Below are 21,671 nucleotides of genomic sequence, written 5' to 3' on the forward strand. Positions count from 1 at the left end.
GTTGTTGCGGAAGACTTTAGAGAACCAGGCTGATGGATGTGTGGGTAGGAAGTGTTCCTCTCTCAGGTACACCTAATGATGCATCAGACACAGTAGTGAGGAATAAAGTCTTTAAAAACTGAGAGTACACGACTCTAAGTATCTCGCTGAAAGAGTACAGGATGTTCCAATATTAGCTGTTATACTGGCTGGGGCACATGTCACTTTATTCATCACAAAGGGCTTCTGCTAGATTTTCACTCGCTACGGAAATGAGTGTCAATGCACTGACAGCCTTTTAAATAGACGAGTCACTGATTCGACAGACCCCCTCATGTTGTATACTCTGATCTTGAGATTTTATTTTTTCCTACATTTATTTCCTTTTTTAACCCCATTGAAATGTGTGTGAAATAACCTGTTCCAGGTCAAGGTGTACATAGACTTTCTCAACACACAAAACCCAATCAAAATCAAAATTATTTCACACCTGAAAAATTCTGACTTAAAAGTTAAAAAAATTGTGACGTTTGCCTGGAAAATTAGTAATTTAAGCATGAATAAAGATATTCATGAAAGACTGCCATAAAAATAGGATCAATACTTAAATTAAGGCTGTTGTATGTTTTGGCTTGTAAAGTTACAAAGTAAGATATTGAAAGCAAGATTTTTTTTTACTTAGCCTGTTTTAGATGAAAAAAAACACGATTCATTTTTTTAAATCTATATTTTCACCTTTTAATTTGTGCAATGATAAATGTCACATTTACTAACTAGATATTTAGTTATCAAGCAATATATTTAATTTATAATGTTTTTTAATATTTATAATAGATTTAGTTTACAAACTAAATGTTTAGTTTGTGAACTATTTCATTTAATGAATTATTATTTATTTAATTTTACAAAATCAAACAATTAAGTTAGCAAATTAAGATCTGAACTAAATATGTATTTCCGCTTACAAATAGACGTAAAATATATAATAAAACTAAATAGTCATTTAATAACATTTAATTTTAATTAAATATTAATAATAAATATTAAACTAAATATGACATTAAAACAAAAAAGCAAAATAATTCTTGCTTCCATAACTGTTTTATAGCGCAAAAATGCATTCTCAACAATTACCAACAGGAGGTGCTATCCACAACCCTTTACTATTTTATTTTAAACTACAATGAACCGGAAGTTCTCGCCATTTGACTAGCTTCTCATCAAAGATCGTCTATAAAAAGTCTCCCTCTTATGACATTCATTCAAATTGTAAACTATGTTTTTGTCCTATTTAACTTATATTAATACTACCTTAACAGCGTTCTTATATATATAATTTCTTAAATTCAAAATCTGCTATTTGAATTTTCTGAACGCTTTAATCTAGAACACGACTTCAACTTTGTTACCTGGAATTTTGATTCGAGTGAGTGTTCTTCGCTCTCTCTGCGATGCCATGAAACAACCTCCACGTTCTTTTCCTCCTCTTAGTTTGACATCCCAAATGGATGATCCGTTCATGCATTGACTGCCGTCAGCAAGCGCGAGGACAGGTGTGATGCTGGGACGAGGAATATCGACATAAACGAGGAGTCCTCGCTGTCCGCGCCGTAAGAAAGCATGCAGCGCGCTGGATGTTGATGTTACTCTGACAGCAACCACCGGGACTCTCTGATGCTCGGAGTCACTGTCTCCGCTGTGCTGTGGGGTTTGTGTGTTGAAAGTGTTGCTTTAATACGTTCAACTCTGTCGTTGAAGATGTTTTAAATATTCTCGGATTCATTTGGAGTTGACACAAATTACTCAACTTTCTGTCTTTAAAGACCTCTCACGTGTTCCTCAGATGATTGTAAAAAAAAATAAAAAAAAAAATGCTGTAAATAGAACCGCATTTTTGTCTCCCTCTAGTGGCGGGTTAAAGCATTGTCTTAATAGAGACTGCTTCATTGCATCAGCTGAGGAAAGGTCACTCCAACGTGTTAAAGTCTTAAAACTCTCGTTTAAAGGTACGTTTGGTTATAGGAAAAACTCCCTATATTATAAAAAAAAGTTTTCTAAAAGCCTTTATATTCTATTAATTTCTATTTTTTTGAATATATGTTCTAGGAGTAAATAGAAGGTGATGCATGTTCTATACACTATAGTAAAGCATGATTTTGCCACACCTGTGTTTCTAGTTGCATATTATAAAACTTCCTAGTTATCAATCAGATTAGTCTGAAGTAAAGCATGAAATAAATTTGTTTAAAAAAATCACATCAGATTTTATTTTGATTCAATAATTCAATTCACAATACAAAATAATTTGATGAAATGGCAAATATTTGTTAAAATTATCCTGCAAAAACGAATCTTGATGATTTGGGGAAACGTTTTCACAAAACCAGTGTGAAAAGCTGAACAAAGTGTTACTTTAATAAACAAAATGATAAATTCTTGCTTCAAAAACTAAAAGACAACCTGTTTTTGACTACAAAAATAAACATAAATTTGATTAATTGAAATTGGATTAACGGTTATCGGTATCGGCTGGAAATAAAATCATACAGCCCATCCCTACACTACATTCTTTTATTTTGCATTCATTTTAACTTCAAAAACATTATTTAATATCATGTAACTGTTATAAAACTGGTATTAGAGAATCATGGGTGTTTGTGTGGAAAACTGACAGCAAAGAAAGGCTGTTTTTTAAAAGATGGAATAAAGTTAGCTGGGAAATTTCACAAATCTTTTCCATGTCTTTTGTTAAAAATGTCAGTTTTAATTCTGTTTATCTGTTTGAGAAGCAGCAGTAAAATAAAATACAAGTTAAGGAAATTTTTTATCTGATTTTGCCTAAATGCTAAATCAAAAACTGATTTCGTGATTTACTGCAGCAGTTTGAATTAAATTAAGAAAATAATAATTTTTAATTGAAGCAGATTAATCTTTTTTAACACATGCACATTTTTGTGTTTGAAAGTTTCATGGCCATGATTAATAGATTTCCTTGCAAAGCTTCTGCTGCCTGAGCTGAGATCTGATTACAAGAATAGAAATGTATTTGCTGTGTTAAACTATTAATAATAACTTTGTTACTTTAACTTTCAGGTAAAGATAAAGAGTCATGGCTCCTCATCCAGCGGTCCAGGCCGTCATTGATCTTTCTGCAGGAGCTATAGGTAATTATGAATACATTTTTTTGTAATTAAACAACATGCTCCTCATTCATCCATTCTTTACTATTTATCTGAGCTGTGTGGGAAACAGTATTGACAGAGATTAAATATCAACTGGGCTCTGTTATCCCGGTGGTGTGTCAGAATCTGAAGGTCACATTCCAAACCTCTGTGGGATTCTGCAAAAACACAAGGAAAACTGCAGGAGGAAGGATTCTTGGAGGGGATGGAAACCTTAAATTTGGGTTTATGGATGATTGCTTTACCTGTGGAACCACAAATGCTCACCATATTGTGTAATATTTTGTTTTTGGACTATATGAGAGGTTTTCACAGTCTTTGTTGGAGTTCAATCGCTGTTACTCCAGGTTTGCTTTTTTCCTCATAGGGGGCGCCGCGTGCGTCTTCGCCGGACAGCCTCTGGACACGGCAAAAGTCAAGATGCAGACTTTCCCCAGGATGTACCGCGGCTTCGTCCACTGCCTCACCTGCACCTACCAACAGGTGGGGCTGCGAGGCTTCTACCAGGGCACCACTCCGGCGCTGATGGCCAACATCGCCGAGAACTCCGTGCTCTTCATGAGCTACGGCTTCTGCCAGCAGGTCATCCGCTTCACGGCGGGATTGCACAAGGACGCCGTGCTGAGGTAGGCGGTCTTGCTGCTTGCAGCCTTCAGTGGGATCGTTCTCTCTGCTTAAGCTCCTCTCGTCCGTGGCAGTGACATGCAGAGAGCCAGTGCTGGCTCGGTGGCGTCCATCTTCTCCTCGCTGGTTCTCTGCCCCACCGAGCTCGTTAAATGCCGCCTGCAGGCCATGTTTGAGATGGAGGCGTCAGGGAAGATTGCTAAGAGCCAGAAGTAAGGAGTTTCATAACGATCATTTCCCGATTCGTTCATCATAACTCTGAGTCGTCGTGCGTGTCTGCAGCTCGGTGTGGTCCGTGGTGAAGTTCATCATAAGGAACGAGGGTCTTCCAGGCTTCTTCCAGGGTCTGACCACCACCATAGCCAGAGAGGTTCCCGGCTACTTCTGCTTCTTTGGTGCTTACGAGCTCTCCCGCACCTTGTTTGCAGACTACATGAGGTGCAATAAGGATGATATAGGTAATGGGCTCCTGCGACAGCTGGGACTCATTCAAAGCAAGGTTCTGATGAATGTGAAACACTGTGCTGAAGGTGTTTTGGCGACCATGTTCAGCGGCGGATTGGGCGGGGCTTGCCTCTGGACTGTGGTCTACCCGATGGACTGCGTCAAATCCCGCATCCAGGTCATGTCTTTGACGGGCAGGCAGGCTGGCTTCTTCAAGACCTTCATGGCTATCGCCCGCGCCGAAGGTAAGCAGCTGTCATCTGTCGTGTGGCGTGTTGACGCAGCCAACTGAAGCTGTCTCTAATCTTCATTGTCAGGCATCCGGACGCTCTACTCTGGTCTCACCCCCACCCTGGTCCGCTCCTTCCCGGCCAACGGAGCTCTGTTTCTGGCTTACGAGGCGAGCAGGAAGCTCATGATGCAGCAGTTCGATGGCTGATGCTCAAGAGGAGGAGCAGGACCTCCTGTTTCTAGTTGTGAAACTGCCACACTCCTTCTGACTTATACTAACAAATGCCTTTCATAGTGTTAACTTTTAGTTTGAAAAGATGCTTATATTTAACACTACAGAGTTTACGTGCATTACGGCAGCGCTGATCCAACTCCAGTTTCTTAACTCCAGTCTACCTCAGCACACGAACAGGAGGAAGACTGGCATGTAGGGAAGCTAACCGTGAAGCACAAATGATTTTTAAAAAGAAATCCTATTTTAATGCTTTTAAATTTTAGGTAAAAATACAAGAATTATATTATTAGCATGTCATCCTTTCTTGTTATTTATAAGCTGCAGCATTTTTAATTCAGAGGAAAACCTTTTGGCCCAAACTTTTATTCTTAACTTTGAGTTTTTCTGGTGTTTAAGGCGACTTTGTTGAAGGACTGACAGAATTCAAAAACAAAACTATTCAAACTTGTGCCTTTTTTAGTTTTAGTTTTGTGAATTTTCCATTTTTTATTAGTTTGCTGCTCCATGTTCCACTCCTGTGGTTTTTATCCTCTTTTTTTCAAACTGTGTTGCCTTTTCTTTGCCATCACTCCACTTTTTGTGTTTACATGAAAAATCAAGCAAATATCCTTTTTTGTGCCAAGTCTGCCCTTTTTGTTTCCACAAAATGAACCATATTGATGTTTTTTTCTAGATGTGTCAAACTTCCCTGAATTATTCAAGGAAGATCAGAGATGTGGTGCAATCATGTCCCTTTCCAGCTGTGGTTGGGGTCACTTTGGTTCAAACTGGTGCTATAACTTTGTGCTGCCCGTTTTAAATGACAGCAAGAGCAGAATAAAGAGGATGGAAACAGAAAGTAAATATATCAATAATCAGTCTCTGATACTGAACTCAAGACGCCTACAGACTCTGCAGCACATGAAGATATTTAAGACAAAATACTGATTTAAAGCTCCGATAGATTTCATAACATGCTACTTTTCACTTTATGTATTAAATTTGTATTAATAGGTATACAAATGGAAATATTGCTTGATTTTTTTTCCAAAAATCAACATTAAAGATGCCAGTAAAGATCTTAAACATGTCTTGTATTTCATTTCGCTTCCACGTAATTGCAGTAAATCAGACGGTATGTTTAGTAAAAACTGGAGAAACAGTTTTTGAAAAGAGGTAAACATTTTTTATTTCATTTTTTTTCTATTGTAGCAAAAATGTTAGAGGAACAAAAACATTTTTTAAGGAGAAACGTGGCATCATTGAGGTGGGAGGTGGGAAATGTGACGTTAGCCACACTCGTTTAATGCACTTTAAGTAAAAAAAAATCACTTCTTATTATAATTATCTACTTCTGATGACATTCTAGGTGTTTGGTGAAATAAGTGAAATGATAGAAAAGAAATATTTACTAGATGGAATGACTTTCTAGAACAGGGGTCTCAAACTGGCGGGCCACTTGCGACCCCGTCTTAATATGAGAGTTTGAATGTCTACTAAGCAATATCTTCTGCAAGTCCACGGTTCTTTGATAATAGCTTTGTTTTTGCTTTGTGATGTTTTAGTTTGATTTTTGCTCAAAACTTTGTATTTGCTTTGCATTGTTAGCTCCTGTTGTTTCACAAGACGTACAGAAGATACTGCATAGACATGAACAAATGTTCAGTACTCCTAGGCACTGGACCAAAGGTACAGACAGTGGACGCTAAAGCATGTTTTCAGCACAAATAGAACCCCATACGGCCCAGACTCAGCCAGAATTTGCCTTCAGTGGCCCCAAGGTAAGTTGAGTTTGAGAACCCTGTTCTATAAAGTGTTAAACGGCACAACACAAGGTAAACTTTGAGTTTTACCAAATTAATTCAAGAGTAATCACAGTGAGACAACCTATTGACAAAATGTAGGTGAGAACGTCAAGACCTTTTAGGAAAGGAAGGAGAAAAAAGTGATGGAATAATGAAATTAAAATTCGAACTTAAATCCGTTTGGGTCTCAAATTAAAGTTTTCAAATACATCAAACGTATAGTAAAATTTTGTGAATTTTATGTGATGTCAAAATAAGTAAAGCTAAGAATTCTTTAAAAAAAAAAGTACAATTTTTAGAAAAAATACATTCAACAAACACAGTGGACAGTACTTCCTGCAGGGGGCACCAGTGAGCTGTCAGGACCTCCCAATCACTGAAAGAGAGCAATAAAGAAAAAACACCATCAGATTATGAACCTGCTATCACCCCTACTTTAAAGAGATTCAATTAAATAACCTTTCTTGAGGTGTCTTCAGATGACCTCTTTCTTGATGCAGGTTCCACACAGACAGCCAAAGAGGCCGTTGATCATCTGAGCGGCGCAGAGAATGACCTGCAAGCTGCTGGTGGCCAGCAGAGTGCTGAACAGCCCGATGTGAAACTGGACAATATCTTCGGGTTCTGTGCATTTGATCCACTGTGAGCTGTCAGCCAGGTAACCTTTCTCACTGTGGAAAACACACATTAGTTGAAAAAATGTTTCATTCAAAGCCCAATACTGGACTGCATCTAGACCAGGGGTCTGCAACCTTTAACAGTAAAATAGGCTTTTGGTCTCGTTTTCTACTGATCAAGACCTAGAAGGAGCCGTATCTTTACCTTTTACTTTTAGTAGAGGCCAAATTAGCAAAAAATCTAGCTCGTTACTTAATTATAAGCTGAACTCAATTAGCATAAAAACCCTCAGTGAATTAAATCAACCAAAAATGTTAGCATGTTGCTAAAAGAAAAGATAAACTCAAAATTAGCATTAAAACTCCAGTAGATAACAAATTAGCCAAAAATGTTAGCATATATTGCTAAAATATTAGCTAAACCCCAAATTAGCATAAAAAACTCACTAGAGGCCAAATTAGCCAAAAAGCTAGCTTGTTGTTGAATTACTAGCTGAACTCCAAATTAGCATAAAATTCCTCAGTAAACTAAATTAGTCAAAAATGTTAGCATGTTGCTAAAATCGAAGCTAAAATCTAAATTATCCTTAAAAAACTTCAGTAGATAACAAATTAGCTGAAAACATCAGGATTTTTTCTAAAACATTAGCTTAACTCCAAATTAGCCTAAAACCTCCAGTGGACAAAAAACGTTAGCATGTTGTTAAAATAGAAGCTAAACTCTTAATTTTTTTTAAAAAAATGACTGTTATTTTATTTTTCTTCAGCCAGAGAGCCACCATGGAGAGATAAAAGCCACATGTAGCTCTGGAGCCGCAGGTTGCAGACCTCTGATCTAGACTATAGAAATTAAACTGTCAAATACTTTTTTTGTTGCAAAAATGATTAAAAAATATGCTAAAAGTCAAAAAACAAATAAATACATGAATATTTGCTTCATTCTAAACTCGAACTGCTGCGTTTGTCGTCTGCTGGGGGTCACCTGTCTTTAAATGGTGTCATCCAAACCAGCAAAACTTTGCAGTAGGGCCCGTTCTTCAGGCCCAGCACCGCCACAATGAAGCTGTACAGACCGCCGGCGACGCCCACCGCAGCAAAGGCGATGGACAAGAACATCTGGAAAGTTTGACAGGTGACAGTCATTTCCACCAAAAGACGCCACAAAATTCAATTTCAAGCACTTAAGAGTTGGAGGAAATGGGTTTCCACAAACATTCCTGTCATTCCTCACAATTTGACATCAGACTGTGCTCTCTGTTTCCCACAAAGCTGAAGAAACTAGCTAGTTTGATTCCTTCTGGCAAAACACACTCTTGTTTTTCATTCTGCTTAAACATCTCCAAAATAAAAATCTGATTACTGATTTTTTTGAAAAATGACAGTAAAATTTGGGCTAAGAACCTTAAATCATGCCCCTTTCTGTTTTTTTATGTGAAAATTCAAACTGGTTAACTATAAATCTATTCCATCATTTTCTAACATATTGACCCTGCCAGCCTTTATTCTTTATCAGTCCCATTTACATCCTGGCGTGGTCACAATGAGCATTTCAATCGGTTAATCATTTCATCTAAACCCAGCCCTGAAACAACTACCCACTGACTCACCCCGCAGCGGTTTCCGCAGCAACCCTCTTTTCCAGTCAGGTGAATGTAAAGAGCCGGGAGCAGCACCTGAAAGAGGAGGAGCCGAATTTCACAGCAGATCTACTGTATGAGGACTGTTTACTTTAGAAATAGCACATCTTTTAATGTTCTCTTCCGCTTTTGCTGAAAACTTGTAAAAGTTTGCAACAATAGTTTGGTCCCAGATATGAATAGTACTGCTGAGATTAGGCATCAAAAAATTAAGAATAGAAGACAAAAATGTGTGAGTTGACTTAAATAATTTTAAAAAATGATAAATTCAAATGTATCAAAAAATGCTAATGAAAACCATCATGCTGAACACGAGCCTCTAAGCTAGAAAGACCTTAAAGAAGTAGGAAGTGAAACAAAACTGCCCTGCACTCCAATATGTATATTATTTGTTGTGATTTTTTTAGTTTTAGCTTTTTATTTAGCTAATATCTCTGTTAAAATGAATAACTCTGAGTAGATAAAGCATTTGCTTCACATCTGGCTGGAATGTAAACACAGAAATTCCGCTGCAGGAACCTGATGCTTCTCTTCACTCAAGTTGAAAACTTTTGAAGAATGTATCTTAAAGCGCAAATTTGAAAACATTTTTCATTTTTGTAAGATGGAAAGAAACTCACCATTATACCCCCTCCGATGACTCCCCCCATGTACTTCACCTCCTCAGTAATTTTTCCATCACTGACGTACTTGGTGTCTCCCGCAGGGAAAAACAGCACAATGTTACAGATGATGGAAATGACCACCAGTGGGTACAGGCCGATGGCGATGAAGCGGGAGCATTTTCCAGTGCACATGTTGAGCAGCTTTATTCTTTTTTAAATGTAGGTTAGAGTTTCCTGTTCTCAGAGGGAGCTTCCACCTGAAAGTGAGCAAAAAGCAGAGAGTGGACTGCAGGGACGTGTGCTCCAGTGATGTTAGGCGGTTGGGGGTGTGACTAGATAACATGGACAAACAGATCCTGGGATAGGCTCCAGATCTGTATATGACTCAAGCCTCTGTGTCATGGAGACACAACGTTTACTTTTGTCCATCTGAAGAAAAAAAAAAAAATCCACAATGTATAAACTGAGGATGCATTCAGGTCACTTGAATCAGGCGATTATTAAACCTTATTTGCTGTAATTTGTGACTCACTGCTAGATTATAATCTGCAACCAGTTGGGCAGAAGCAAATTGCTGCTGAACTTTGGACATTTGGCAGCAGGGGAGGCAGAGCGAAAACAATGTGTCATTGACTCTAGTGAAACTAAATGTCCATATTGTGGGGCGTCAAACCCGAGACATTACACCGTCTCACTAATTTATTAAGCACAGAATAAAATAGATTAAAAGTTGAGGCTGTTTGAGAATGTCCTGCCTCTAGAAAAATGTGTGGGGAGTTGTGGCAGGGCTTGGCTGCATTCATCACTCAGATAAAAGTTGTAAATGTAAAAAGGAAATTGTTTTTTTTTCTTCCATAGCAACATAACCGCTCTGTTGTGTTATTTTTATTGCTGTGAAGTCCTTTGAAAATGACAGAAATGGAAGGTGTGAGGTCTAATAATCAGAAATATACATATTTAATAGTATTTGTAGATTTTAAATTAATAGACTCAGAATGTCAGTTTTACAAAGAAATATTAAGAGTGTTTTCTCATAAATTTACAACTGTAAATCTTGTAAATTTACTACTTTAAATCTAGTGAAATGTATGCAGTTTTTCTTGTAAATTTACGACTTTGAATCTTGCAAGTTTACATTTTTTATTGTAAGTTCATGACTTTTAATCTCTTAAATTAATGATTGTTGTAAGTTTACAACATTTAAAGTAGTAAATTTCCAAGAAAATAAAATCATAAATTGAGTCTTTAACTTTTAAAGTAATTAGTAAATGACTTTTTTGTGTAAATTTAGAAGATTTAAAGTTGTAATTATAAAAACATTTTTTTTTTTCTTGTAAACTGGTCTTAACACTCCAGCATTCAGCTATAAAGTTGTACAAAATTGTATTCAGTAAAGATAGAAGTAAAGATTTTTAAATTTAATTAGGTAAAAAGGCTTATTATTTTTATCATTTTTAATGGATTCCTTGATTCTATAATTCATTTATGAAAAAATGATTATTAGTTGCTAAAACATGTTGGTTAAGGTTCCTATTCATCCAGGTGATGTCATTTTGGTGTAGTGGCCAGCACCTCACAGTGAGGAGTTCAAACCCCAGGTGGGACTTTTCTGTGTGGAGTTTGCATGTTCCTCTCATGCATGTTTTCATTTCCTTCGGGGGACTCCAGCTTCCTCCCACGGTCCAAAAGCATGGTTCATAGGTGAATTGGTGACTCTAAATTGCCCCTAGGTGTGTCTGGCCCTGTGACAGACTGATGACCTGTTCCGGGTGTTTTCCGCCTTCCCCCAACAGTAGCTGGATTGACTCCAGCCGCCTTGTGACCCAAAAGGTTTCAGGGGTTCTGAATGGAAAGATTTTATTGTCATGATGTTACATCATGGTGAAACATTTAAAAAAGAAGAGATTTTAATGACTCAACTTCAAGACAACAGCTGAAGCTTCTATTGATGATAGTTTTACGAGACTCCTCAGTTTTATGACGGACTTTAAAGACCCACTCCAAAGAAAATCATGTTTTTATTGTTTTTAACATTATCTTGTGGCGTTTTTATCATGATGATAAGAAAATTAAGCTCAAAATTGCATTTCAAGCATCCACTTGTATACATGCATGTGTCTTCATTTTCCTCGTCTGAGTTGACATCTGGATCCAAACTGTACGGCTGGATTTCTCACCATTTTTTTGTTCCACTTGTAATGTTACGCTTTCAGTTGTGAAGGGCTGTAAGCCAGTGGGGAAAGCGTGTAAACAGTTGGATGATGGGAAATGAAGATAGGCTTACTCCACATCAAAAGCCCCGCCCAGAAACTGTGTCTTGGAAAGTGACTTTGTTTTATTATTATTATTAATTTACATAATCATAAATAAATGACCATTTGGAATGATTTTAAAATATATCAAAAGATGACTTTAAGCGGCATTTTTAACATGTTTGAACACATTTTTCTCTTTTCTTCCTTCATTTTCTATAGGAAAACTCAAAGCTTTGGAACTTGCCTTCATTGCTAAAGATTTTTTCCACTAATTTGAAAGCATGTTTACAAGCTCATTCAGATAACAGCTGAAAGTCTGGGGTAAATTTAACTGAACATTTTACAACAACCCTAAGAAAAAAAAGAGAACCCTTCACCAGACCCATTGTGTTAAGACTTTATACATTATTTAAATTTAATTGTATTTATTTAATTTTGTTTTATTTTATTTTTAGAAAGTTTTGAAATTTTTGAGTCCTAAATTTTTTGTCTTGGAATATTTTATTTATATATGATGTCCTTTGTGTTTAAAAGTGTCCCCCGTGACACACGGACATGGTTTTGGTCTAGCCTCAGTCTGGCAATCAAGAGTTTTTGATACTAAAGCATCTACAGTCATATAATGTTGGGAATTATTTAAGGGAATCTTGGAAAAACAATTCTCAATCAGATCACATTTCACAAGTAAAAAAGTGTAATATATAGTGTTATATATTTATATAGTGTTATAAGTGTTAAAGTGTTAAAGTGTTGCGTTATAAATATACAATCTACAATAATTCTTGTGCTTTTTAGGTGAATTAATTAAAAAAAAGACTTTTAATAGAATTATTTCGAACAGAAAAAAATGGGTCTTTAAAGAGAGGTTGAAGAGGTTGTCTTGATGACAGCCTTCAGCTCCTCTGCATGATTGGGCCTGATATCATCTTTCTCTTCACATATGTATTTTATATATGCATTTTATATATAGGCATTTTCCCCCAAATTACTGTGAATATCTCTAGACGAAAATGATATAAAAATAAAGTCTGTTTGGAAAAAAAACAACTTTGTTTTAACCTAAAAAAATCTGTTTAATTTACTGTTTCTGGTTCATTTTAGCCACAAATTAATAACAAAAAAACTAATTCAGATCTTATTAAGTAACCCCTACCAAATATTAAAACCATGAGGTTCACTTTAAATCCTTGAATTTGTTTAAAAAAAATAGAAAATCAGCTTTAGAATGTAATTTAACATAGCTTTAATTCTGGTTGTTCTTACTGACAATAAATGGTTTTTCTTTGATAAATGAAGCTCAAAATTAAGTCCAAATGTGTCAGTATGACTACAAAAGATTAATGGGTTACTGGAGAATGATTCATTTAGTCCTTGAAAGAAGTTTAAGCTAATTTACTTTTTTTTTTTAACTTTGCCACTTACTTACTTTTTCCTTTAAAGTTACATTTTATTTTAAATAAAGAGTCACAATGGAGGGTTAAAAGAGCCAAATGTGGCTCCAGAGCTGCAGGTTGCAGACCCTTGATATAGACCATGACAGGCGGTTATAAACTAAACTCATAATTAATATTGAATTCTTTACAAGCTGCAGTATAGCTGTTGTCATCTCTCTTACAACTTTCCATACAAATGTCTGCTAAAATGTGTTTGGATAGAGGGATTTATGAATAACTTCTTTTGCAGTCCTGCTTTGTGTCTTACTTACCAAATTGTGAAGAGTGTCAATAGTCATCGCTTTTCTCCCCTTGATTGTGTGATGAATCCATTGGATTGACAGAAAAACTGCAGTTCCAAATGCATTTTTCCTGATTAATTTATTTCAACAAGTCAGACAGACAGCATCAGCACAGTACTATTAATACTACCAATGATGTACCTCTGACACAAAGTTCTGTCTTTCATTCACCTCTTTGTCCGAACATTGGAGGCTAAATAGAAGCTAAGCTTTCAGTACAGACACTTAGACACTTCAGACACTTGTTTTCTGTTAATAAAAGCTAAGATGTGCAAGCTGTAGAAATAAAAAAAGAACATGTTTTTGTCATAAAAACATTGTAGATTGCAGATTCAAACAAAAGACAGATGCACTTTAAGTTTGATACCTTTGGTAATCCTTCCATCTCTTACTGATCAGATTAAAATTCAACTGATGCTTTTTTAAACCACTTTTTAATGCAGAATAACTGTGGGAAACAATAGACATACTCCAGAACTTTTTCATTCGTCATGTGGTCATCCTTCTGGGTTCTATGCAACCATTTGGTCTTTGCCCGTTCCGCAGATGCAGCCGACGAGGCCGTTGATGATCTGGCCGACACAGAGCATCGCCTGCAGGAAGCTGGCCAGGATCAAAGTGATGAAGAGGCCTATGTTGAACTGCACCACATCCCTCGGCTCAATGCAGTCAGCCCACTTAGACCGCTGGGTCAAGTAGTTAGCGTTGCTGAATTGCCAAAAACATTTTAATTGCTAAGAGTTTCATGAAGTAAACACATTTTTACAGTTGAATTTAATATGTTACCTGTTTTTAAAGAGGGTGCCCCAGAGTCCGTTGTCACCTTTACACAGGGGGCCATTGGACAAGCCGAGGATGGCCACGATGAAGCTGTACACAGCTCCAGCCGCGCCCACCGCTGCAAACGCAATCGAGAAGAACATCTGCCACGGACAAATCACAACCAAAGGTCAAAAAGGTTTATTGCAGCAAATCCTGACCCACTTTTTAACCGTCCAAGGTGTTATCTGTACGGTTTATGGAGGCAAACATTTTTATGATCATCACCGCAATGGAAGCAAAACAGACAACAATTTTATTTCTGTTGCAGGTTTGGAAAAATTTTCAACAGAATAATTATAAGATCTCCTCTGTTTATGTTTAGTACATGTAGTATTAGCTGGGCCAACTGTTTTTATAACCTACAACACAAAAAAGAGTCCTTTTTTGTAAATGAACTCATATATAAAGTCAAAAATATCTCATATTAACTCTTGACTTATTGCAATAACAGAAGTGATGATGCTTTAAGCGGAACAGCAGTTTTGTCCTCTATCAGCCAAAAGCATAAATGCTGAGTAACGATGATGCAGCAAGGAAGTGCATCGTATTTCTCCTTTTTTAAGGTTTGAAGGTTGATGAAAATGATTTCAAAATTGGTTATTTTGTACCTTTTATTGAAAACCCAAGTTCAACGACTCACCCCTAAGCGGTTTGTACAGCAGCCCCCATCTCCAGTCAGGTGGATGTAAAGAGCCGTGATTAGTGCCTGTGTCAAAACGCATAACAAGATTGAGAATAGGTACTTTAAACAAGTGAAACATTTTATTTAAAAAGGAAATCTGAAAGTGCAATTCTAAAAGCAGAATTCCCCTTTAACACCCGCATCCTAAATACAAGTACAATTACAAAATAGTCTGCAAATAAAGCCTAAAAACTCACCAGTACACCCCCTCCGAGGACACCCCCCATGTAGTAAACCTGCACAGTGATGTGCCCTTCCTTAACATATTGCACACTCCAGCCAGGAAAGAACAGCATGATGTTGCAGGTGACGGACAGGAGCACGAGTGGGTACATACATCCAGCAACGAAGAGGGAGCATTTTCTGGTGCACATGGTGTCAAGGTCAGAATCAGCTGCCGTCAAAGCTCCTCTTTGGTGAGTCTGAGCTCAGGGAACCATTTGATCACATAATGTGCCAGAAACTCGGTGTTCTCACTGACACTGAGGAAGGACAGGAGGAAGAGGAGGTCCAAATAATTCGTCATTAATGAACGTTTGCATGCATTGCAACATGTACTTATAGGGTTTTGTTTGTTGTTCATATGAGTTTGTCCTTTTTGTGCAGCTTTTAGTCCCAAAAATGGATAAATAAGCAAACTCTGCTCATCCAAATGTTTATCTCGGTACTAAAATAATCCTCTTGATGAAGATAAAAGGTTGGATTCACCCAGCAATGCTTCACATAAACAACCTTTGAAACCTTGAGATAAAAAATCATCTGGAGACTGTCTACATTTTTTTTCTTTATCTTTGTTATGCATTTTTAAACCACCCATTATTGCACTAAAAGAGATTTTTTTTAGATTTTAAAACTCAATTAAAGGAGAGTCTGGGATGTGAAAGCAACAAATTCATAATTTTACTGTAAAAATTGTCAAGAAACTGAAATAATGTACACAGTTCCTTTAAAAGTTCAAAGAAAACGTAAAAATATTTGACATTAAAGTTAGTGCTACAGCGGCAGTCAGCTGTTGGATCCATGAACAAGTCTCTATTAATGCACATGTACTGAACAAAAAAGCATTTCATGATCTGCTTCTAATTTTGTAGAACTAATTATTTTATAGTTTGAAGCTTTTAATAAAATATAGATTATTGAAAAAACGTAAATAAAAAAACTTTTATTAGTGTTTTGAAGATGAATATAAGAATGTGTCCCTGTCTTGATCATCGGGTATCTGGTTTTGAGGTGTTGATTAACGAGCTGCTGCCTGTTTTAAAGAATGTTGTTTACTGAAGCAATCAATCAAATTCCACGAAGAATCAAGGCCAAGAAACCGTCCAAGGGTTATACATTTCAGGCTGAGAAAGGACCCCTGAACCTTTACTGGATGGGGTGAGTGACTTCCTGCCAGGTATAGTCATGGGTGAAATGTGTGTTTTGAGAAGAGCCTCAGCGGCCAATTTGGATCCAGCAATCTGATGAACGCGAAAGGCATTCAGCGGGTTCTGAAGATGGATGGTACTAGTAAGATGGATGAAAGTCACACAATCTCCATGATGAGGGTTGAATCAAGGGTTCTGTAAGGTTACAACAGCATGTCAGAAACAAACCTGTAGACCTACTGACCCAAGCTCCAAGAACATCTCCTAAAAGCCAAGTGAATTACTGTCATTGTGTACAAATGATTACAAAACATCAATCTCCTTTAGTCTGAGCTGCATGCAAAATCTGACTGCTCAAAAACTCAAAATCGGACCAACAAGGAATGGATCAAACATAGAGTTATGAAAACTAATGGTTTAAGCTGCCAAATCTGGACATTCCACAACAAAAATGCCTAAACTGATCTCAAACATGGGGTTTGTTACACATGAATAGTTTATACTTATTAAAAAAATATAAATTTAGAATTTTTAAGACCCCTTTTTTATATTTTTTTTTGTTTTTTTAGAGGAGTCTTATGCAGTTTAAATATAATCACAGTTTAATATTTTTAAATCTAAACCATTAATTATATGTGAAAATATACAGAAATCAAGATTTATCCAACCTAGTCAGTGGACTTTGACTCTGTTAGGGACTTAAACCCACCCTCTGTGGATGCGTCCCGAGAACATGTGGGTCCCTCCCCCGTTCCACAGAGGATCATTCAGTGGAGCAAAGATGGCTGCGTCTCTTGTCAAAAACTTCCTTGTTGGAAACCTGATGCCAGAGAAATGCTACGAGCAGATTTTCCTCACAGGCAACGTGCACGGTGAGGCAGAAGTCAGAGGAATGTTTGGATAAATGTTTGCATACTCCCTGTGTGAAGGTTTTTTTCTCTCATGTGTTGCAGTTCCGTGCCTGAAGTTTGTGCTGAACAGAATTGCTGGATTCTGGATCATACTGGACACGTTTTTGGGTGAGACCAATACAAAACCAAAAAAACAGTTGATGCCCTCTCTACTTTCACTGTAAACAGTTCAGCTCTTCATTAGAAATGATATATTTAGAGTTGCAGTGTCTGTGCTCAGATGAGAGTCCGATAACCCCAACAGCCTCAGGCCTGTGACAGTCGAGGCATCTGCTTGTCATCTGCATGCAGGAACACATCCCCGTCTGCAGAAGAGTGCAAAGTCACGTTTGCTTTAGAGTTAAAGCCTGATTAGTTCTGCTACAGAAAAACTTCATTTAGTGTGACTGATGTTGAGGTGAATGAAAATCTGCATGGAGTCTAACTGTCCTTGTATCCCACACGCCTGCTGTGGATGCAGCTCAGATTCCCCAGCTGCTGAAGATCCTGTGGAGGGGAAGTGCAGAAGGCCTGAGCGTGGCGTCCGTCCTGCTGCAGCTTTATGCTATCTCATGTCCTGTTGTTTACGCCGTGGCTAATAACTTCCCGTTTTTGTAAGTCATTAAAGTCAAGCGATCAGTAGCTTCAACTTTTATGGTTTTCTCTTTCTTATGCAAGTCCATGAGTGTACAGAAAATAATCAAACAGAAAACGTTTGTAATGTCACTTCAATGGCCTGTTTTTCCCGGCAGACACTTTTGTGATGCTGTTTCTCCAGAAAACCAGAACCGCATTTTCAGTCCATCAAATCTACTAAACCTCATCAGTGTTCACAGTTTCAAAAAACAGTAATATTTGCTTCAGAATTTGACTGTAATCATTAAAAAAAAAAAGTGGCTTACAATTTGGTGTTTAAAAAAGTCAAGGATTTCTTTCCTTTTATAATATTGATTGTAATCCTTCATTGTGCTAGTCTGGCTTCAAGTTGCTTTTTTTTTCCCCCCCCCACCATTCGAGTTTATTTCTCTTTGTTTGATTACCTGTTTTGTTTTCCTTCTTTTAAAGCTTTTAAAGGTTGTGAACAATCTAACATCATTCTTCTCTGCAGTGCTTGGGCGGAAAGGCTCTTCACTTTGTCTCAGACAGCAGCCATCCTCTTCCTCATCATGCACCATCGGGGCGAAACCCTTAAAGGTCAACAACTTCCAAAGTTACTTAAAATATATATATTTTTTCATCATTGAATATGGATGTTTCTTTATTTTCATATGAAATGTCAAAAATTCTTACTAAAATGTTTTTCCTATTTAATATTTTGTTGCAGGAAAGTGCATTTTATGCTTGGCACTTTCTTACCGGTAGTAAACAAATCCATTGCTTGTTTTTTATGTGCTGCTTAAGTCTGTGATCCATCACCAACACTCCAGTTGGTGTCAGGAGAAGGTTGTTAGTTAAGGGTCTTGCACAGGTAAACAGACACTCCAGGTAATAAAAATGAGCTCTGATAAGAAAAAAAAAAAAAAAAAGCACATGGCTTGTTAGTTCTATAGAAGTGAACTATTTAGATACTACATAAGTACTCAACTATATTAAACACTTTAAAATAGATATAGTTTTTAATGTATTACAAGAATGTATTTATAAAAGTTACATTGATTTGAAAATTATATCCATTTAAAAAGATTGTTTCCATCTTGCACAGCAAAAATGACAAAAATTCAAACTCTGAGTTTCAATCTAAGAGACGCTGAATTCAGAAACTGCAGGTTGCACATAACGGGATGTTTTTGTGTGTGTGTGTGTGTGTGCTTAATATGAATATTATCAGCAGCATTATGAGTACAGGTCACATCCTCTCTGTTTGGTTTGTGGTAGCTGTTTCCTGTAGTTCCAGCCTTTATTTCTTTCTGTTAAGTTATTAAAAACAACCTGACTGCTGCCTAGTTTTTTACTTTCAGATGATTCTATAATTAAAGTGAAGCATGAACAATATTTGAAGCTTAAAATAAGTTGAATGACAGAATCTTATTTTCATTGACAACTGATACTAATTTATTTTAAAATCAGCGAAAACCTGTGTATTATTTGCAATCAAATAAAGGCTATAGGTTTTAATTTCTATTTTTTTAAACATTTTATTTGTCTTAAAGTAGCTGAATTATGTTCAAATGTTTGAACTTCAAATAATTAAAAACAGACAAAAAATAAATAGATTAAACAGTATAAAATCAATTAAATTAGCCAAATGAGCAAAGAGTGTTGAGTGAAAAGGTTGTTGTATATCACTTAATTTCAGCCCATTTTGATCCAATAAAGCAGCACACATTTTTGTTTTTATTTCAAACTAAACAATTTAGGACAAATATAAAAACTTCTTTGATAATGACACAACTATCTCCCATAATTCCATTTTTTTGTGTTTACAGGTCTGTTGCTCCTCCTGGGTTTTGGTGGAGTGATGCTCCTCCTGGCTCGATGTGCGGCCACTGCAGTCGTCTCGATGATGCAAGCTTCCAGTTTAGCAGCTGTTAATGCAAGCAAGGTAACAGCTTGATGTACTGTTGTGTGATAAATACATTTTTATATGTATTATGAGCGTTTATCATAGTAGACTTATGTTGTATACAGGTTTTACAGACAATAACCAACCACCAAAATGGCCACACGGGCCAGCTGTCCACACTGTCTGTGTTTATGACGTGGACCGGGTCTCTGGGGTTCATTGTAGTTTCTCTGCAGGTGTGTAATTACTCTCAAACATGTATTTATGATCCCTGATCCCTCCTGGTGCTCTTTACTTATCAAGATCTTCCTTTTGCAGGAGTCGGGCGGCTCTTTTACCAGCCTGTTGCACATACTGTCCTCATGCCTGAGCTTTGTCCTGCTGCTCCAGGTCTGCTGCTCCAAGAGAAAGGCGAAGACAGATTAGCAGACAGGAGAAAAAACATGTACAATCTTTTTCTATGTGACATGGGTCAATTCTGCTTTAAAGTAAGTTGTATTTATGTGAAAACTCAGAGCAAAAATGTTTTTTAGAATTAAAGAGAAGTCCTTTGACTCCCCCTGGTGACAAGACCGGCCTCGTTCATGTTTGAAATCCAAGAGTGAGTGACAGTCACTGCTTTGTTTGTACATGTGTGTATACATATATATGTTTGAGTTTCTTAATTTTTACTTTTTTACATCTTCCAATCAATTCATGACTAAATATCCTAGCTAGGTTTGATATATTTTGTTTTATGTCTTGAAATAAACCAGTTTTTTAAATATTTATTCTCACAGGTGGATAACTTTATTTAGAGTTCAGTTTATTTATTTTTTACATTTATTGAACCTTTATTTTACCAGAAAATCCCATTGAGAATAGATTTCTTTATCAGGGGAGACCTGGGCCGAAAGGCATCAACTCAAGAAAACAAAATACAGTTAAAACAATGATAGTAGAAATAAAATACACTTACCGTAAAATACAATTAAAATGAAGAGGATGACAATAATTAAAAAAAAAAATTAATCAAGAGTGGTACAGTCAGGTCAAGAGTGACGTGTATATTTCTTTTAAAAGCACCCAGGTATTTATTTCCACCCCTTCCAATGTATGAATATCAGCCTTAAGTGCATCATATGATGTGGAAAATATCATGAATTTGGTCTTTTTATCGTTTAGGGTTAACTGTAACTGGGGAAGAGATTACTCAAGTTGATGAAAGGCTTCCTGAAGCTCATTTCAGGCATGACCGACAGAAGAAGCAACCGTATAAATGATGGTATCATCTGCATAAAGAGGGGATTTAACGTTCAGGTTATTAATAAAGATGGTGGAAAGGATAGGAGCTAAAATGGACCCCTGTGGAACTCCATTATTGATGTTCATGAAGTCCGATTTTTAACGATTTAAAAATTTTTTTAATGTGTTAACTGTTGAAAAGTTTTAAGTGTTATGTATTCTGAAGAGCAGCAGAAAGAAACAAACACTTCACCTGATACTTTTAGAATATTTTATTCTTAATATTTAAATGTGTATATATAACATCACATTTAAGGTAAATATAGCATTGTTATGATGTTTTCCTAATGTCTAATCTCTACCCAGAATGCTGCATTATGATTTCTTTCACATCTTTAGTGCATCTCACTTTGAATTTCCTTTCATTTCTGTTAATACAAACTCAATTTTAAAAATGATTTAAAGCATTTTACAGTATGGCCCGCTTTTTTTTTCTTCTTTTTTTTACACACACAAAGCTTACATGTTGTTTTGGTGAAGTGGTAATTTGTCTGTTTAGAGTTTGGGGCTTAAAGACTTTTTACAAGTCAAGTTTACATACATTTTTTTAAGTTACCTTTTTATTATATTTTTTGCAGCTGTCGTTATAAATAATTATTTATGAAAACAGAAAAAAATATTGACCAAAATAGAGGAGAAACTAAAGATTGTAAAACAAAAAGACATTTTTTTTACAATATTTAGTTAGACGGTTTTCCGTTGGCAAAGAAAAATGCTTTGAAAACTTGTTTATAACAAGTCTCAAGAGCTAAGTGACCTCGTGGTAGAGTGTCCGCCCTGAGACTAGAGTATTGG

The 21,671-nt window shown here is 36.5% G+C and overlaps 4 protein-coding genes across 6 annotated transcripts; 2 read left to right on the forward strand and 2 right to left on the reverse strand.

The window, feature by feature from the left end:
- The first annotated feature begins 1,196 nt into the window (after positions 1-1,196).
- On the forward strand, positions 1,197-5,760 carry slc25a15b (solute carrier family 25 member 15b). Of its 3 annotated transcripts, none has more exons than XM_024265897.2 (7): positions 1,197-1,687; positions 3,073-3,143; positions 3,529-3,787; positions 3,860-3,997; positions 4,068-4,243; positions 4,316-4,474; positions 4,547-5,760. In XM_024265897.2, the coding sequence occupies exons 2-7, from the start codon at positions 3,089-3,091 to the stop codon at positions 4,666-4,668; spliced, it is 909 nt and encodes a 302-aa protein (XP_024121665.1). In that variant the 5' UTR covers positions 1,197-1,687; positions 3,073-3,088; the 3' UTR covers positions 4,669-5,760. The 3 variants fall into 3 exon arrangements, with proteins under 3 accessions (XP_024121665.1, XP_024121664.1, XP_024121663.1); XM_024265896.2 differs by having other exon boundaries at positions 1,198-1,589; XM_024265895.2 differs by lacking the exons at positions 1,197-1,687; positions 3,073-3,143 and adding an exon at positions 3,228-3,436.
- A 77-nt stretch (positions 5,761-5,837) lies between these two features.
- On the reverse strand, positions 5,838-9,918 carry si:ch211-137i24.10 (uncharacterized protein LOC565274 homolog). The gene is made up of 5 exons (XM_024265901.2): positions 9,354-9,918; positions 8,704-8,769; positions 8,079-8,212; positions 6,939-7,150; positions 5,838-6,855 (listed from the first exon to the last, which is right to left on the reverse strand). The coding sequence occupies exons 1-4, from the start codon at positions 9,528-9,530 to the stop codon at positions 6,955-6,957; spliced, it is 573 nt and encodes a 190-aa protein (XP_024121669.1). The 5' UTR covers positions 9,531-9,918; the 3' UTR covers positions 5,838-6,855; positions 6,939-6,954.
- A 3,454-nt stretch (positions 9,919-13,372) lies between these two features.
- Positions 13,373-15,319, reverse strand: LOC112142509 (transmembrane 4 L6 family member 4). The gene is made up of 4 exons (XM_024265944.2): positions 15,030-15,319; positions 14,791-14,856; positions 14,115-14,251; positions 13,373-14,036 (listed from the first exon to the last, which is right to left on the reverse strand). Exons 1-4 carry the CDS (start codon positions 15,204-15,206, stop codon positions 13,841-13,843), a joined length of 576 nt encoding a protein of 191 aa, XP_024121712.1. The 5' UTR covers positions 15,207-15,319; the 3' UTR covers positions 13,373-13,840.
- Positions 15,320-15,903: 584 nt separating this feature from the next.
- On the forward strand, positions 15,904-20,588 carry LOC112142477 (mannose-P-dolichol utilization defect 1 protein). Its single transcript, XM_024265899.2, has 7 exons — positions 15,904-17,071; positions 17,153-17,218; positions 17,571-17,703; positions 18,198-18,283; positions 19,516-19,631; positions 19,718-19,828; positions 19,911-20,588. Exons 1-7 carry the CDS (start codon positions 16,918-16,920, stop codon positions 20,016-20,018), a joined length of 774 nt encoding a protein of 257 aa, XP_024121667.1. The 5' UTR covers positions 15,904-16,917; the 3' UTR covers positions 20,019-20,588.
- Positions 20,589-21,671: the final 1,083 nt, after the last annotated feature.

This window comes from Oryzias melastigma, linkage group LG14 (assembly GCF_002922805.2).
Source record: "Oryzias melastigma strain HK-1 linkage group LG14, ASM292280v2, whole genome shotgun sequence".
Taxonomy (NCBI): domain Eukaryota; kingdom Metazoa; phylum Chordata; class Actinopteri; order Beloniformes; family Adrianichthyidae; genus Oryzias; species Oryzias melastigma.

What these genes read in the sequence shown, in the direction of transcription:
- slc25a15b (XM_024265895.2), top strand. Translation starts at nt 3,367, where the DNA reads ATGGAAACCTTAAATTTGGGTTTATGGATGATTGCTTTACCTGTGGAA. An exon ending in ACAAATGCTCACCATATTGT is followed by an intron (nt 3,437 to 3,528) that starts GTAATATTTTGT and finishes TTTTCCTCATAG; the next exon opens with GGGGCGCCGCGTGCGTCTTC. An exon ending in GTGCAATAAGGATGATATAG is followed by an intron (nt 4,244 to 4,315) that starts GTAATGGGCTCC and finishes ACTGTGCTGAAG; the next exon opens with GTGTTTTGGCGACCATGTTC.
- si:ch211-137i24.10 (XM_024265901.2), bottom strand. Translation starts at nt 9,530, where the DNA reads ATGTGCACTGGAAAATGCTCCCGCTTCATCGCCATCGGCCTGTACCCA. An exon ending in TCATCGGAGGGGGTATAATG is followed by an intron (nt 8,770 to 9,353) that starts GTGAGTTTCTTT and finishes CTCCTCTTTCAG; the next exon opens with GTGCTGCTCCCGGCTCTTTA. An exon ending in ATGACACCATTTAAAGACAG is followed by an intron (nt 7,151 to 8,078) that starts GTGACCCCCAGC and finishes TGTTTTCCACAG; the next exon opens with TGAGAAAGGTTACCTGGCTG.
- LOC112142509 (XM_024265944.2), bottom strand. Translation starts at nt 15,206, where the DNA reads ATGTGCACCAGAAAATGCTCCCTCTTCGTTGCTGGATGTATGTACCCA. An exon ending in TCCTCGGAGGGGGTGTACTG is followed by an intron (nt 14,857 to 15,029) that starts GTGAGTTTTTAG and finishes GTTTTGACACAG; the next exon opens with GCACTAATCACGGCTCTTTA. An exon ending in GGCACCCTCTTTAAAAACAG is followed by an intron (nt 14,037 to 14,114) that starts GTAACATATTAA and finishes TTGGCAATTCAG; the next exon opens with CAACGCTAACTACTTGACCC.
- LOC112142477 (XM_024265899.2), top strand. Translation starts at nt 16,918, where the DNA reads ATGCGTCCCGAGAACATGTGGGTCCCTCCCCCGTTCCACAGAGGATCA. An exon ending in CCTCACAGGCAACGTGCACG is followed by an intron (nt 17,072 to 17,152) that starts GTGAGGCAGAAG and finishes CATGTGTTGCAG; the next exon opens with TTCCGTGCCTGAAGTTTGTG. An exon ending in TCATTGTAGTTTCTCTGCAG is followed by an intron (nt 19,829 to 19,910) that starts GTGTGTAATTAC and finishes TTCCTTTTGCAG; the next exon opens with GAGTCGGGCGGCTCTTTTAC.